Source organism: Protomyctophum parallelum (assembly GCF_964188405.1).
Source record: "Protomyctophum parallelum genome assembly, chromosome: 15".
Taxonomy (NCBI): Eukaryota; Metazoa; Chordata; class Actinopteri; order Myctophiformes; family Myctophidae; genus Protomyctophum; species Protomyctophum parallelum.
The window spans coordinates 5,140,484-5,156,837 of NC_139710.1; the positions used below are offsets into that span (position 1 = coordinate 5,140,484).

Genomic DNA, 16,354 nt, shown 5'->3' on the forward strand with positions numbered 1-16,354 from the left:
GTAGCGTCGTTGAATAGTGAATACACAGACGAAGCTTGTTGTAAGGAATTTTAATTGTGCATCTGACGCAAAGAGATACAATGGAGTTGTGTTCTCAGCTTGTTACCTCCGTATCCGCGGGGCGGGGCTGTTCTACCTCGCTTTAGTGCCCACTGCCCAGTTGTACACTGACTGTACAGTCCCCACTTCGTTTTAGTGTAGCACTGGCAGTGGCACAGCACTGCACCTATTTTGTTACAGTCTCTATGCCCTCATTGCCCTGCACACAGCAGTAACAGCACCTATTTGCTACAGTCTTGGACAGCACACAAGGACACCATTACTTTGAAAAGGCTATACCTTCTGCAGTATTTTTGTATTATTTTAATTGCTTTAAAGTTGACTACACCCGTGCTGGTTTTAGGGTTTAGCCCTTATAGGCTTACATGAGGTAATGCGCTGCAGTTCGTCCACTGGGACTGGGCTGCTTTGGCACTGTCTGTCTCTTCCACAACATATTCCGACCCATTCCACACTCCTTCCTTTAAGTTGATCATAATCATAAACACACAGTCACACATACAACAAACAAGTAAAAAGTCCTGGTTATTATCTATTTATGTGCTCACATTCCTCTTCCCCGCAAAAGAGACTGTAACTTAATACGGTAGATTCGTGAGGTCCCACACCGCGATGTCAGTCATGCAGTTGGCTGGTTTAGTTGGTGTGTTGATCAGATAAGGATGTGGGTGGTGTCAACCAGGCAAGCCCACTACCCCGCCGACAGTCACACTCACAACTGAACCGCTCAACTCAACTGAAGTGAAACTAAGTCGATGAAAACAGGGCAGTAAAAGGGCTACAAAGAACGCCGCAAAGGTAGCGGTGCGGTCGTGCGGAAGTGAAAGTAGGCCTATCGTGTGAAAGTTTTATTCTAAGCTCAAGCGCTTGTTCAAATGATTCGGTGACAAAGTCGGACAGAAATAAAGTTTGTGACGCGCGAGAGCAATGGTAAGTGCATTTCATTTCTAATACGTTTGTGCGTATGCATTGTAGCCTGGGGCTGTTGTTTGTTGTGCAAGTCAAGATTATATCGACAGTAAAGTAGTACTAAAGGATTTTACTGTTTTAAATACTTTTGTATTATATGCAGCCTATAATGCTAAACAGTTGTGCACTAGTGACTAGAGGGCAAAGTCCTCAAAGGTGACAGCGTGTATCAGGGACCACTGACCACCATGAGGTGAAGAGAACTTCACCATCACATCACGCTCAATACAATCACAACAAAATCCGGTTGATAAATTCAACCCGGGTCTCACCCGGTACTTTATTTCCTCCCCGTTCACTTCTATGAGACCGGGTTGGATAAATTATAAGACTATACTAAAGTAGTCTATAACGGTGTAAACACATTAATATGAATAGTTGTTGTCTTGTTGATGATGATGATGAAAATTGAGTTTTTTGACAAACTATAGCGAGTCGAATTGAGGGTAGGCGACATGGGAAATGTAAAATGTAAAAAGAAATGTCAAAAAAAAAGTATATCCTATGTTATTATTTTTCTCAAGGAAAATCATTCGAAAATGGCAGATCTACAAGCTCAGAACCATCATGACGTATTTTTTGCTATCTCTGTATGAGGCGGATGTGTATTGGGATGAATTGGGATTTGGTAGGAAAATGCCAGGTCCACTCATTCTGGGTAGGCCTACTGGATAGAGGGGGAGGGAGTGAAGGAAGGAAGCTAGGCACTCGAATGGGCAGTTCCTGAGCTAAGTCAATGCTCGTTTACCTTTTAACACTTTTGTTCAAATATTATGCCTAGCTATAGGCTAATTTGAAAACCTTCAAAATAAATAATCAGCTTCTGAACTGACTTCTTGCACCATGTCTTCTCATTATATACTACATTTGCTTGTGTAAGGTTATGGGACAGTCTGAGGAAATGGGGTGAATTATGAATCCACTCATAGATGCTGAGGTCGAACTTGTTTTGTACTGTCGGTTGGTTTCCTGTCCATGTCAAAAGGCTAAGCATCGTAGCCTTGACTTTCTGAGACACACATTTCCCCCCTGGCTACAGATGGCAAAATGTCATGGAGAAGTCAGGACACAAAATACTCTGGGGTCCAGCTATTTCTCAACATATCCTGCTCTAGTTTCTTATCAATCTATGTAGAGGCGTCAGGCTCAGAGGCATGCATTCTTCCTGGATATGGCTTGTTTGTTGTTAAGAATCAAGTGGGCTGCCTGTCTCGGCCATGGGAAACCTGCCTGGCAACTTTTTGTTGTCACCGATTGTGACCACTGAAGTGCTCTCTGTTCTTCTCCTGCAATGTCACTCTATCTCAGTGGTTCTCAAACTCTATAGCACACTGCTGTGCCTGGGAATTTGTAGGAATTTGCAGGTGTGGGCCAGTGGGACTGGGTAGAAGGAGAGCGCCTGTAAGAACTTGTTTTGCTATGTGAGCTACAACTGCTAATTTTGCTTTAAGTAAAATTAATGTCCCATGAGATTCTGACATCCTTGGGTGTGCCTTAGAGACCAAAAGTTTGAAAACCACTGCTCTGGCTCATTGCAGGAAACCACTCTTGGTATTGACCATTCAATTCCAAGGAGCTTTATTGGCATATAAAACAAACGTGTCACAATAAAATAAAAACAGTTGAAAATGGGGAAAGTATATACAGTTGGAGGGGGTACAGTATTTTGTAAACAGAGCTATGTCACATTGCATCGTTATGTACATGTTATAACAGGGTATAAAGCTTTTTTGAAACAAATAGCAGGACTTTTTTTGCAGTCACTGTGGGACAAATGGCAGCATTCTTCTCAGAGCTATTTAAATAGCTGCGTACTGGTAACACCTGTTTGGTCTTTTGTCCAGGAGAATGGGAGGAGCCGCCTGCAACAGACCCAGGAGGAGGTGGAGGACGTTAGGGTCATCATGTTGGACAACATCAACAAGGCTAGTGAGAGGGAGAGCAAGCTCGGCGAACTGGAGGACAGGGCTGATGAGCTCCTGACCAAGGTACAAGTTTCAGGTTTTATTGTCACAACCATCACATTTGTTCTGCAGCACCATGAAGTCGGACAGCCGGTAGAGTGCGTTTAGACTTTAGTCGGGTTGCATCCCGTCTCCGGTCTATGAGCAAGACACTTAGGCCCTCATTTATCAACCGTGCGTACGGCAAAATATGGGCGCACGCCGAAATTACCGACATTTTCGGCATTTAACATTTCCGGCAAAGCTTGAAATTGAACTTGAGTAGGACAAATAGTCACGTCTGGTCGCGAGCTGGCGTACGCTGTTTTTCTGTTTTACACAAGCGGAGCAGCCTTGTCTGAACTGCTGAGAGGCTGTCACAGGCATCAAAACATATATGTATTCACTCCTAAAATGTTTATATAAAAGGTATGTATAATGTATATGGGCTACATGTAAAAAATAAATAAATAAAAATGTTAAGGAATACATGTGTCATATGAAATTAGTAGGAGATAAAATCGCGCAATTAAAAACAATGTTGCAAGAGATGCTTAAGCCATTTAAACAGTGTTTTGCATGAGCGCATACATGCGAGGATTTGGGCTGTCTGTGCTGAAATATTTCCATGACGGGACGTTGGAGAGTATAGTGCAGCAGTCCCAACGTGGTATAGCCTACTGTAGCCTAATCTACAGCATGAAGGCCGATGTCTTTCTTACGGTATGTGCAATATAATAAACCTGACGCGTCGCTCAATGCCAAATGTACCGTGCCAGGCTCCCAGCGCAAGTGGGAACTGCATCGGAGATATATAGGTATATTACCCAGCCAAGCAACCACCAGCCACATGAGGCTATATACGGTTTTTGCTGCACATTCATATGACAGTTGACAGCCCGGCCGGCGGCCACTGCAGTGACTAACGTCTGCGAGGCAATCTAAATAGACTGTCGAACGTCGGAACGTGCATGGTCAGTTGGTCACGGACGGACCACTGTGATAGAGAGAGACAGACAGACAGACAGACACACTGGACAGGAGGAGCACCTGCAAAACAGCAGCGTGTGTGTGCCTATTTGTTATTTAATTATGGTTCACAGGTTCAGGTTTTCGTTCACTAATATATCTTGTTGTATATTAAATTAAAAATACTTTAATGATTTAATATACAACTAACAACACACAGTAAAAAATTGCGATATGTGTGCAGGGGGTGAGGCGGGCAGCAAGGGAAACGAAGCGAGAGGAGAAACAGACAGCTTTATTTAATGTGTCATGTAGGTGCGTGCGTGCGTGGACATGACAGCAAGGCAAGCGAGGTGAGAGGGAACAGACAGGGTAGACCTACAACTTTATTTAATTCATGCAGGTGTTCGTTGTTTATTTATTTAACAACACACAAGTTAGTTGGGCTTGCAAGTTGCGTGTGCGTGCAGCTTGTGTGCGTCTGTGTGTGTGTGTGTGTGTGTGTGTGTGTGTGTGTGTATATGAGAGAGGGGGGTGAGGCGGGCAGAAAGGCACGGTAACCATGGTTTCCAGATCGTATAGCAGTGGTTCAGGTCGCAAAAACGAGGGCGAGGCTTGATTTCTTAGGGCGTGCCAGATCAAATTCAGCCGTGACATTTATTAACGTGAGAACGAAATTAAGGAAGGATCAGCTGTTTGCGATCACTTTATAAATGCCGTGGAGACGTGGGTGTACTACGAAACCTGCACTCGAATTTGTGGCAGATTTTACACTCGATTGATAAATGAGGGCCTTAAACCCTAACTGCTCCCTCTGCGCTGTAATTATAGCACCCTGCAAATGCATACGTTTCACGCATGTGCCAATTATGGACCCCGGCCTCCCAGTCTCAGGGTAGACACTCAGTCTAACCCCAAGGCCTCACGGTTGGTACAGTGGGAGTATGGACTGGTAAATTGAACAGGGTTGATAGAATACTATGAGAGTGGAAATAAGTTATTTGTGTAGCCTTACTTAAAAATCACACCCGTATGAAGTAAGGGGCGCTCTTATCATCATACATCATCCTCATACACCATCTAATTCTGGCCAATCTTTGCACAAACACTCAAAACTGGCCATTCATTGTCAATGGCATTCAATGTGTGTGTTTGCACAAACACTCAAAGCTATCCATTCATTGTCAATGGCATTTAATGTTTGTGTTAGGACAATGTTTGTGTTTACACAAACCCTCAATGCTGGACATAGGAGTCCACTCAATATTACAGGATCAGTGTGGAAGTCCCTGGGTTGAACTGACAAATACAAATATTATAAGCCCATTCGCCTATCCGTAGCTGCTGGATGGAGTAGCTAATGAGGGATCCAAAAAAGTAATTGCAACACTATTACCTCTTCCTCACTGAAAACACAAAGAATACTTTGGTATGGTATTTAAATCATATAAGAAAGGTAAGCAATGTAAGTCAATGTAAGAATGCAAGACGCAAATAACGGTATAACCACAGGTAGACAGTCTAGAGTAGACTGGACATGATGATTACATGATAGGCTTTGATTAAAGGCTGTGTGAGCACTAGTTTTCAACTTACTGTTTACTACAGCTTTTAGGGGTCTTGAAAGAGCCCAGGGAATCAACTAGGAAATGTCATCTTGATGTCTATAAATACACCTTAGGTGGAGCTAGATGGGAAAACAAATGTACAATTTGCATCCTGATTGTGCTTTATGGGGCTATTTTTAGAAAGGTATTTCCTATTGTTTCCTAAGATGAATGAAGTTAACTGGTCTCCCTGGGTATGACTGAGTATGTCCAGGACATGCCACGAGGCGCATGTCCGTCCGGGGGTCAGTTAAGGGGGTCACCTCTTTCCCACATTGGCCTGTTATATGATCGTGCAGTTATAAGGATGGATGGCCTGGTCAGTGACACAGGTCATGAGCTAGGCCCAAAACACAACAAGGTTTATTTTTGGTATGCATGTTGACTGATTGAACCACCAGGACATCCCATCTGTGAAATGTAGAAGAACACTGAGAAAATAAACAGACATGAACTACCTATGCAGGATAATAATTTTCTACAGTGCCTATAATGTTTTCAGTGCCTATGTTTTCTATTGATTGAGAATATTTGAGTTAGTTACTGCTGTTGAATTATAGGACTAAAGTGCAATATGTTAACACAAGCAAGTATCATGTGAGTGTACAGGACAAATCTGGATCATCCTTAAATAAGAGATTTATAATCTTGATTGTATTTTATGTGCCTTCTTTTTTCAGAGTATGGCCTTTCAAAAGACCACCCAGAAGGTGAAGGAGAAAAAACTTTGGGACAGCATTAAGATGAAAGTGGTGCTGACTGGCGTTGTCGTCGTCGTGGCAGCTGTCATTATTGGAATTATAATCTATAGCAGTGTCGGTGCGCAAGGAGACTAAACCTATTGCTAGCAAGTAAAAATGACATGGGAAATTAAGATTTCAGGACTAAAATGACAGACAAGATGGAAATGATACCAGTGGAGACAGCTGAGAGAAGTATCATGGTGATGATTGGTCAGGCCTGATAGTAAAAAGCTGTCACATACCATGTCAAAACCACTCTTATCATGTCTGTGATGTTTGCTTGTTTAAAGTCATGGTTCCCAGTCTCGGCCATGGGTGCTCCGAGTTCTACTGGTTTTTTATTTTAGCCATGACATGAAAACCAGCAGGACTTATTTAGACCTGTGATATCATGCTAACGCAGTTAACAATCTTGCACAATGATAAACTAGCTATATGGGTGCCCAGGATTGAGTTTGAATGCCACTGATTCATTTAGGGACATACTGTATGTCAGGTTCACTCTTTTTCACTCATGTTGTCAATTGAAATGGTACCGTCGCTAACTCAGCTGCTTTTGTCCTCTTTTTTTAATGGTTACATCTCTTAACCAGTGCTCTGAGAAGTTGGAATAATGGAACGTAGTATATCTACTTATGGTATCTGTTATTAGTAATGTGTTGAATTGACAGGTTAAAGTCCTAGTATATGCATTTATAGACATGTGTTGCCAATGGCAGCACATGTCAATAAATGCATTTTCTATGTTGTTGTATGTATTAACAACATCCACAGAAGAATTACAAAATGTGAAATATTAATTTAACATATGTTTATCATTCAACAGTGGTGGACAGTAGCTCTGCTCAGAGCTACATACTTAAGTAGGCTACTTTGTTTTTGTAAGCGCATGACTTTCACTACGCTACATTTGAAATAAAAATATTGTAGTTCTGACTACTACATTTCTAGGAAGGGACTCTTAGAACCCAAAAATAAGTATATAAACTATACAAATATAGTGAGAATAGAAGATCTACAAGCCCACAACACATCACACCATTTACATTATTTTAAAAATGTTTTAAATGTCAATACAGCAATGCTGATATTGCTATATATGTTGATATAAAAAATAATATGTACTTTGTAATTTGTACTTTTGAATACTATTTACTTCAGTATATACGTTGTCCACAACTTTCATTCAATATCTAAAAAAATTGCAGTGGATCAAGTCAATAATAAATGTTAGGGGACTTACTGTAAGTTAAACTCTAGAAGAGTGTTTGAGAGAGTTTGCAGTTGATAAACGTAAGATAAACGTAATATTACCAACTCAAACAAACATGAAACAAGACATATAAGTAGATGTGTGTGCTGACTGACTGAATATTATGCTCAATCCAAGGAGTGAGCACTGTGTGTTTTTATTTGCATGTTACCATTTGTGACATTTTTCATCTCAAACTGTCTAAAGGTGTAATGAACAGTATTTGTAAAAAATAAAATAAAAAAAGACAATATCCCTCTGTCCCAAGGCACTGTTGTAATAATGCACAACACTGATCAATTCACAGTGTGGTCAAACAAGTCTATGGCGGTCTCTATGAATCTACTCCCCCCTCCACTAGTACACCCCTGACACCCAACATGACTTTGAGAACAAAAGGAACAGAGCAAATTGAGACTCTTCTATCTCTACAGAGCTGTACTTGATAACTGCTGGAATGGAGATTTAAAGGGCATACTGGATTGATTGATTGTTTGACTGAATACTTTACAGTTGCAAATAGTACAGTACTTTTTGATGTTTGTTGGTAGGGGAGTCCACATTTTGGTGACATAGCAGTGGAGCTCCTTCTGGTGCTGTGAACAGTGCCTGTGTGTGTCTTTCACGTTATTGAAGTAGTCTGACAGGTACATCGGCATCTGTTCTCTTGAGTATCGGGAAGACCAGTTCCAATGCAAGTAGGCCTACTCTGTCCTCTACCCTGAGCCATCTCACCCTAGCATAATGAGCAGGGGTTAGGTGAGTTCTGGATGTGAGGCCAAGTACATTGATTACAGTACAAGCCATGACATTGGATGCAGTGCTCCAGGGACTGACGGCCATATATGGTGGCGGGGGGGGGGGGGGGGGGGGGGCAGTGTTTCGTTCAGAACAGGTGAGATCTGTAATCAGTGTAGGTTCTTAGCTGTACTGTAGCTCATGTAATTTAGCTAGTTTTAATCTGGACCTTCTCTTGCCTCAAATAAATGAACTCATTGGGAATCATTTGGAGTGGCTATAACAACTTTGTAGAGCACCACTCTACCCAACCAAGTAGTGATGCCCACCGGCAAGTTCAGACTTTAAGATGAGCCAGGAGGGGAGTAAAGTTGGCACTGTACATTTGTTCAAATATGGGTTATATGAACACCCAAATAAACAGAACCAGAGGGGACCAGCGAAATGGGAATGGGTCAAGGGCGCGTGGGACAGTGTGGAGTGAAGTGAACCCAGTGTCATGGCATGGCCTTTAATTTGGAGAAGTTAATCTGCTTTCTTGAGAATACATGCAGGAAAGGACAGAGGAAAATTCAAACAAATTGTAAGAGAAACTAATTAACTCCAGAAGATGGCAGTAATGCAACACAAATACGAATAAGAAGAACAATAAATGCCTGAGTCAAGTACATGGCTGACTATTAAAGCTCTATTTTCGTCCATGCTAAACCCCTTATCCCTAAACTACTATATTTTGAAAAATATTTTTGAATAGTTAAAATAGCCAATCTACGATGGCTTGTAGCTATTTTAACTATTCAAAAATGTCAAAGAAAAAAAGGCAAACGGCAAAGTAGTTTACACATAAGGGGTTTAGCATGGGCGGAAAAAATAATAATAATAATATATATATATATATATATATATATATATATATATATATATATATGTATAATATGTGTGTATTTTTATTTTTCATTTAACCATAATTATGACATAAAATAAATGTATACTGGCTCGTTCTGATTGGATGAAACGGGTCTTGGAAAACGGACACGTGATTCTATCGTCATACCCAGAGACCTATGCGTCATACCCGGTAGAATGACCAATGTTGTTTACTGTTGCTAACAGAGGTGAGTCCACTGTGGTGAGAGTTTATGAGCAGTTTATTTGTTTTTCCCAGAAATGTTTTTTTTAATACAATTCCCTGCTGTCTGTTATGTATCTGCCTGTCTGACAGTTATAGGAGTGCTCAGAAAGCGTTACAAATGGCATGTTAGCTTTAGACAGCTAATAGCTGTTAGCCTGTGTGCTACTACAGGGCAGGCAACTTTTTAGTTTACATTTTTATGTCCGTGGAATGCCAGTGAGTTATTCTTGCAATTGAAAACTGGTGATAGTTATTCATTGGTTATTAATCATGTTACACGCCAAAGTGCCGTAACCATAACTGAATATATATATATATTGTATGTAGGATGTAATACAGCTTGGATGGTTTGATGAAGCTGACTGTAGTTTATCCTGTTTGTTTGTTAGGAGGACCAATGGCATCCTACTTTGATGAACATGATTGTGAGCCTACTAACCCCGAGGAACAGTACCGGCAGAATGCACTACTTGAATTAGCCAGGTGAGAGAAAATCCTATTTCGAATAAAGTAATTGTCCAACATTAAATGACCAATTTCAATGGAGCCTTTCCCCTTTAAGAATGTTAGTAGGCTGGCAAGGTAAAGTTCTCTAGCCGCAATAATATATATTTAATATATATCTAGAGTTGCAATACTCTCTATTGACAGCCCATTGATCCAAATAGAAATGTCAGATATGGTTGTATTAAATGACACTAAACTCACCAACATTGCAGCTGTAGGGCGAGCTTCAATCTGTAAAGTGTTTGTTTCATGAAAATCCACCGTATACATGTTATGAGCTACTTTATGTCAAGTACCACCTGTTTCGAATTTGCACATGATGCAGGAGACAGAAGCATGATGTGTTAAAGAAAACGAATGCTTCCAAACTCCAACATCTTTCTTGACAGAAAGTAGCTCATAACATGTCTACGCTATGGTGGATGTTTATTAAACAAAGGCTTTGCAGATTGAAAGAGGATAATTCAAGCTTGCCCTACAGTAGCCCTGGTCCAAGGCTTACAGCCTCTCTCTGACGCCTTGTGGAAGTACCTTCCACAGCCCTCTGGTCATATTTCCACTCCCGTGCGCTGTTTTTCTAATACCAGCAAATAAACAAAACGACGTAACCACTCACCGAAACAAAGCCTGCTAGACCTTGGTAAAAGTCTATTCTCGAACCTGGGAAGCGTCTCAGGTCTCCAGTTTCTCTCTAAAATGCACTTTGTGCCATTTTAATAACGCAATGTACCCTGAATTTAAGGACGGTAACGCTATCCTACACTCGCGAACCGCCAGGATCACATTACTGGCGGTTCGCGAGTGTAGGATAGCGTTACCAAGTTAGGTAACCAGGTTCGAGAATAGACTTTTACCAAGGTCTAGCAGGCTTTGTTTCGGTGAGTGGTTACATCGTTTTGTTTATTTGCTGGTATTAGAAAAACAGCGCACGGGAGTGGAAATATGACCAGAGGGCTGTGGAAGGTACTTCCACAAGGCGTCAGAGAGAGGCTCGCTGTAAGCCTTGGACCAGGGCTAGCCCTACAGCTGCAATGTTGGTTCTATTTGGATCAATGCCGTCAATGGAGGTATTGCAATTTGCAACTCTGGATTCAACCCATTATAAAACATCTAGTGTTGCATATTGCGGCTAAATGTACTCATGTCTCCAGGTTAGACGTGACAATTTGTCAAAATGGAAAAACAAAATATGAATATAAATCTATGTATTTGACAGACTGGTATTTCTCTCTCTGTGAAGGTCTTTGATGCAGGGCTTGGACATTGACTCAGGGGCATTTGACCTATCAGATTGGGACCAGCGTCTTCCACCTCCAGCAGCCAAAACTGCAGTACAAACCCTCTCAGTAGTCATCATCTCGCCAGATCAAGCAGGTGACTCGGCAGCACAGAAACTGACCTCATTCGCAAATTAACCTTATTATTTTTGTAATGCTAAAGTAGTCCACCACACACTGAAGTTGATGAGTCATTATAGAGTTAATTAAACTGCTAATTCATATTCATGAATCAGAATGATCAGAAAATCTGATAGATTGTACATTGAAGGGAGTATACCAATACGCTTATACACATGTAGAAGGGAGTTCCAACCCTAGCGCCTCTAGCCTCTCTAGCAGGCCAGTCTGGTGCATCTCAGAAGCAGGACAGGTTACGTGCGAAAAAGAAGGCACTGGAACAGCTCAGACAATTTAGGCCCTTAGGTTAATATAACAGGGTGAAAATAAAACGTTTTGATGTTTAAGTTACATCTTCGACAGGTCATGATCTGACGAAGCTTAAACACATGTATATACGCTTATACACATGTATGTACTGTGATTGATTGCGGAATTGTTTCCACATACAGCCCAGCTTCATCAGGTTCAATCTGTCAGCAGTGAAGCAAGTGAAAAACAGCGGTAGTCACTAGTTTGGAAGAGACATGAGCCAACTTTCTCTGAAATCTCTATCACTAGAAAGGGCTGTCACAAATTCCCCATAGTGTGTCGCAGTCGCAATATCCTGATATTCATTTAGCCATCAGTTACAGCAGTGCTCCACTCGCCACCAACAGTGCGAGTCGTGGTGGCTGTTGTGTGGCTTCCAGAACACAGAACTGTTATGTGGCAGTATGTAATGCAATATGTCCATCAGATGGTTTTTTTGTGGGTCAGGGTGCCCTCCTGGACCAAACAGACTTCTGGTTTAGTATGCAGCTACTGTAACAGTTTATAGAATACATAGAATTGTATGCAGCATTTCAAAATGGGGGTTGAGTGTATTTGAATATGATTGTGAGAATGTTTTTCATTATTATAAAAAAAATCAAATATATGTACTTATTGTTATTACTATTTCATCATGGTGACACAGAGACTCGGGTCATAACCTGTGCAGATTGAGCCATTCATCCAAGTGCGATGGCATGTGGTGTGTCTGTTCGGGAAGTAATTATTACTTGCGCAAGCAGAGCGCGCAAGTAATAATTCCGCCCGGTCTGTGTGCACCATGCCAGCCGACCCGCCACTTGATGCGTATGCGAATAAAACAGCAAATTGTGCCTGATTTGCTGGAACCAGAGTACATGGTGTGTGTATATGTATGACTAGCTCTCAATGATGACGTAAGAAATATGGTCATTTATGTAATCTGGTTCCAGCAAATCAGGCACAAATCTGCTGTTTTATTTGCATACGCATCAAGTGGCGGCGGGTTGGCTGGCACGGTTTTTGGCGCAAAGTAACCACAGTATACCGCTAATCAACTTACAACTACATACTCTATATAGTATATGTATATGTATACATAGATTTAGTATTAATATCACTATAGTCCAAGATGAAATACATTTAAAACAATTGACACTTTACAATAAATAATAAAATAATTATACTGTATAACATATTTTAATTCAGTTTATATACCTTTTTTTTCATCAAATATCAATGATTTATTTTTCTTTGAAAAACTAAAAAGGGATCTAGAATATTTCTAAATTGATAAAAGTGTATTTCTTATATAGATAGAAACTTGAACCATACTTAATAATACTAGGTGTTTACATGCATAAAGTAGATAGGTAGCAAATAGCTACACCTAATAATTAGACATTTCAAACGTTCCTTCACAGAGATACTGAGATTCCACAGTTTACAGCGGTCGAAAATACTTGTGCGCTCTGCTTGCGCACTAGTTGGCCATTTATGGTCAATGGTCCGTGTTGTTGGTCATGAGTGACACAGCTATACGCAGTGCCTGTATAGCGTAAATTAACCACGGTAGTATTATTGTTATTATATAATTTTGTGTTAAATTACATGATATTGCAGATAATTGCACTAACCTAACCTAGCCGACTGTGAGTTTCCTTACCTGGATGGCATGTATGTCTTTTGCCAGAGGAAATTTCGCAAACCATGCACCATAGCTGTACGTTTTCTCATCACTGGACAACAAGGCATGCATGCCAAAAGAGTGTCGCCTAAGCGAGTGCCTGCCCAGAGCAGCCGATGACCTAACGGGTGACTGCCTGTCTGAGTTGACAAAACATGGTGGACATAATAGTATATCACCTGTTTCCAAATGTTAGTGGGCTAGCTAGTAGCTAGCAAACTATGTAATGTAAACAAACTGGCTACATTTGGGCAGACATCGCTTCTACCCAACACAGGAGGACAGTGTAGCCACTAACTAGTGAAAACTATTTTGTTTGCAAAATGTTTTGGTGCAAAAGGCATTGCATAAACAGGTGAGGCTGGGGCATGCATTCCCAACTTGCATTGTTCCCGACTTGCATCTTCGACAGATCTGTTGGCCTGATAGGTGAACTGCAGAGGGTCTGACCTTCAGATGGGCCAGCACCAGTCTCACAAAGATCTTAAGGCCTTAAGTGTGTCTCAGAACTCTCCCAGATGTCCTGACTGTCCAAACTAGTTCAGGACGCCTTTCCGAAACAGAATTTTTGTTCTGACATTGGAAGGAGCATGTATTGTCCTTCAATCTCCACATAGAAAGATTAATAGGAAAGACGTGAGAGAAAAGGGATGACATGCCGAAATGGTCTTGAATTTAGGACAAGTGAACTTTGGAGAGACAGCGAAATCCATTCGGGGCGGAGACGTAGGTCCCAACGTATTATCTTCCGTCGTGCACCTGGGGAACTTTGAGAGTCTGTTAATACATTGTTGTTAACAAAGTATAGATTAACAGAATCGGGCATAAACCAGATTGGTTTTTATATTTATTTTTTATCCCACGATTTTGTAACCCATTTTTCACCCCTGTGTCAATCATCTAATGTGATCCTGGGCTCTACACACCCTCCACCAACCTAGTCCCCATATATGGGGCACAAGATTGGTTTTTAAATTGAAGTTTGAGGAGAAAAGTAATATCCTGTATAGAATAGTGGTTGGATATTGCTTGCGATCTCACAATAGATATGTATTACGATACAGAGGCCACAATATGATATATCGATATTAATATTAATCGATTATACGTTTATTCAAAATAATGACTGTTGCACAAATACAATAATTCACTTTCAGGACCACAGATATCTTTAAATTAAAATAAAATGTGTAAACATCCTAAAAAGGGGACTGGGATCGTTTGTCAACACTGCGTCACTCAGAGAATGCATGCCGTATATTGCCATATCGATACAGCAGCCTCTCGATCGATTCACTTATCGTCCGGACTTTCGATATATTATATTATATATATATATATCGATTAATTGAATGCACCACTAGTATAGAAGCACATCCTCCTGTTTTCATCCCATTTAAGCAGCTAATATGCTGAATGAGATCTGACTGTAATGATGATGATTGGCTGTTGGAGGCTTGTTATTCCAACCAATAGAGTGTACATATTTGCGAGGAAGATGGTGAATTATAGGTAAGCAAAGTCAACGTGGTTGTTGTTGTTCTCACAGATAAAGGGCTGAAGTGTCCTGTGTGTCTGCTGGAGTTTGAGGAGCAAGAGTCAGTTCGAGAAATGCCCTGCAAACATCTCTTCCACTCAGGATGCATCCTGCCCTGGTTGGGGAAGGTAAATCTCACACAAAGTTGTAATTCTTGTAAGACATCAAGACAAATCATACTTTGCGTTGATCATTGAATTATGCCAAGAAACCTAGGTTGCTCTTCTTTATTTCACAATGCTTCTTGTCATCGTTTATTCATTTATTCATTGTCACCACCACCGTACAGCGAAACCTTGGACTTTTGGTACACAGCAGGACATAATTGTGTAAATAAATATATCAATGTTTTTTTTTTTTTGCCCACTTTTGCATGGTAAAAAAAAGGAAACAGTGTTGTGACCATCCAATGCAACTTGGAGTAGGTGGGATTTGAGGTTGGAGTGGCTAAAACCACGTACACCACAACCCTAGTTCAATGTTAGGCCAGTAATAATCTATTTTTATTGAGGCAGACGGTAGGGAAAGCCGATGGGCAGACATACTGCAGTAGGGGATGTGGGCTCTGGTGCAACCCTGTTTCTGTGGTTTAAAAAAAAGAAACTCGCCATAATCATATGGTTTCTGGCACTACGTTCCCTTTTCAGTCATATCTTTTATATGCACAATATTCCTTTTTCAATCATAGACCAATTCCTGTCCTCTATGTCGCCTTGAATTGCCAACCGACAATCCAGAGTATGAAGAATTTAAAAAAGACAAGGTTAGTCTGCAAAAGCTTTACTGTGCAACTGTATTTCTTGTGTTCTCTTTACTTCTGAGTAAATGCATTCTTGTCAGTCCCTTGTGTGACTAAACTAACTGATTGTGGATGTTTCAGGAGAGAAGAAAACAAAGGGAGCACAGACTAGAGGACCTACATGGAGCCATGTACACATGACATTTGAGATGTCAATCTTAAGGCCAAATTATACTTCATCACACCACCCTTTCGACAAGTTGACATGTTTTTCACCTGAACATAGATCATTTTCGTTGAGCAACAAAAGGGTTGTGTAATGAAATGTAGATTAGTCCTTAGTGCAATTCCAATTCATGACATAGTCTGCAGTGTTTCCCACGGAATTCCCTGGAGATGTTAAGTACAAAGGAAAGAAATTTAGGAACATCCATCTGTAAAAATGTAAATGTGAGAAGGCCCTATTTTGGATATCAGGTAGGACACGTGGTTATTTTTCTTCCACTTGTCTAGGTAGCATGAATAAAAAAATTCCCATGATCCCCTCAAAGTGATAGGGTTGCATAACTGTGAGATTTATTTTACTTTTGCTTGCATTCAATTCGAATGAATGAAAAGTTTTTAAGATTTCTTTTTTTATATAACTATGGATGCTAGACATTTGTGTACAAACGGGTATTCTGCTGGAATTTGTTTCCCAAAGAAATTAAAAGTATGATTTGTGATTGTACAATACAAGGAATTCCAAGTCTGTATGTATTAGAATTTAGTCTTAACTGTTAC

The 16,354-nt window shown here is 40.6% G+C and overlaps 2 protein-coding genes across 2 annotated transcripts; both read left to right on the plus strand.

Annotated features, from left to right (window-relative positions):
• Positions 1 to 704: 704 nt before the first annotated feature.
• On the plus strand, positions 705 to 7,802 carry vamp5 (vesicle-associated membrane protein 5). Its single transcript, XM_083783985.1, has 3 exons — positions 705 to 990; positions 2,874 to 3,017; positions 6,229 to 7,802. The coding sequence occupies exons 1-3, from the start codon at positions 988 to 990 to the stop codon at positions 6,382 to 6,384; spliced, it is 303 nt and encodes a 100-aa protein (XP_083640111.1). The 5' UTR covers positions 705 to 987; the 3' UTR covers positions 6,385 to 7,802.
• Positions 7,803 to 9,344: 1,542 nt separating this feature from the next.
• Positions 9,345 to 16,306, plus strand: rnf181 (ring finger protein 181). Its single transcript, XM_083784772.1, has 6 exons — positions 9,345 to 9,396; positions 9,803 to 9,896; positions 11,161 to 11,294; positions 14,845 to 14,960; positions 15,521 to 15,595; positions 15,713 to 16,306. The coding sequence occupies exons 1-6, from the start codon at positions 9,372 to 9,374 to the stop codon at positions 15,770 to 15,772; spliced, it is 504 nt and encodes a 167-aa protein (XP_083640898.1). The 5' UTR covers positions 9,345 to 9,371; the 3' UTR covers positions 15,773 to 16,306.
• Positions 16,307 to 16,354: the final 48 nt, after the last annotated feature.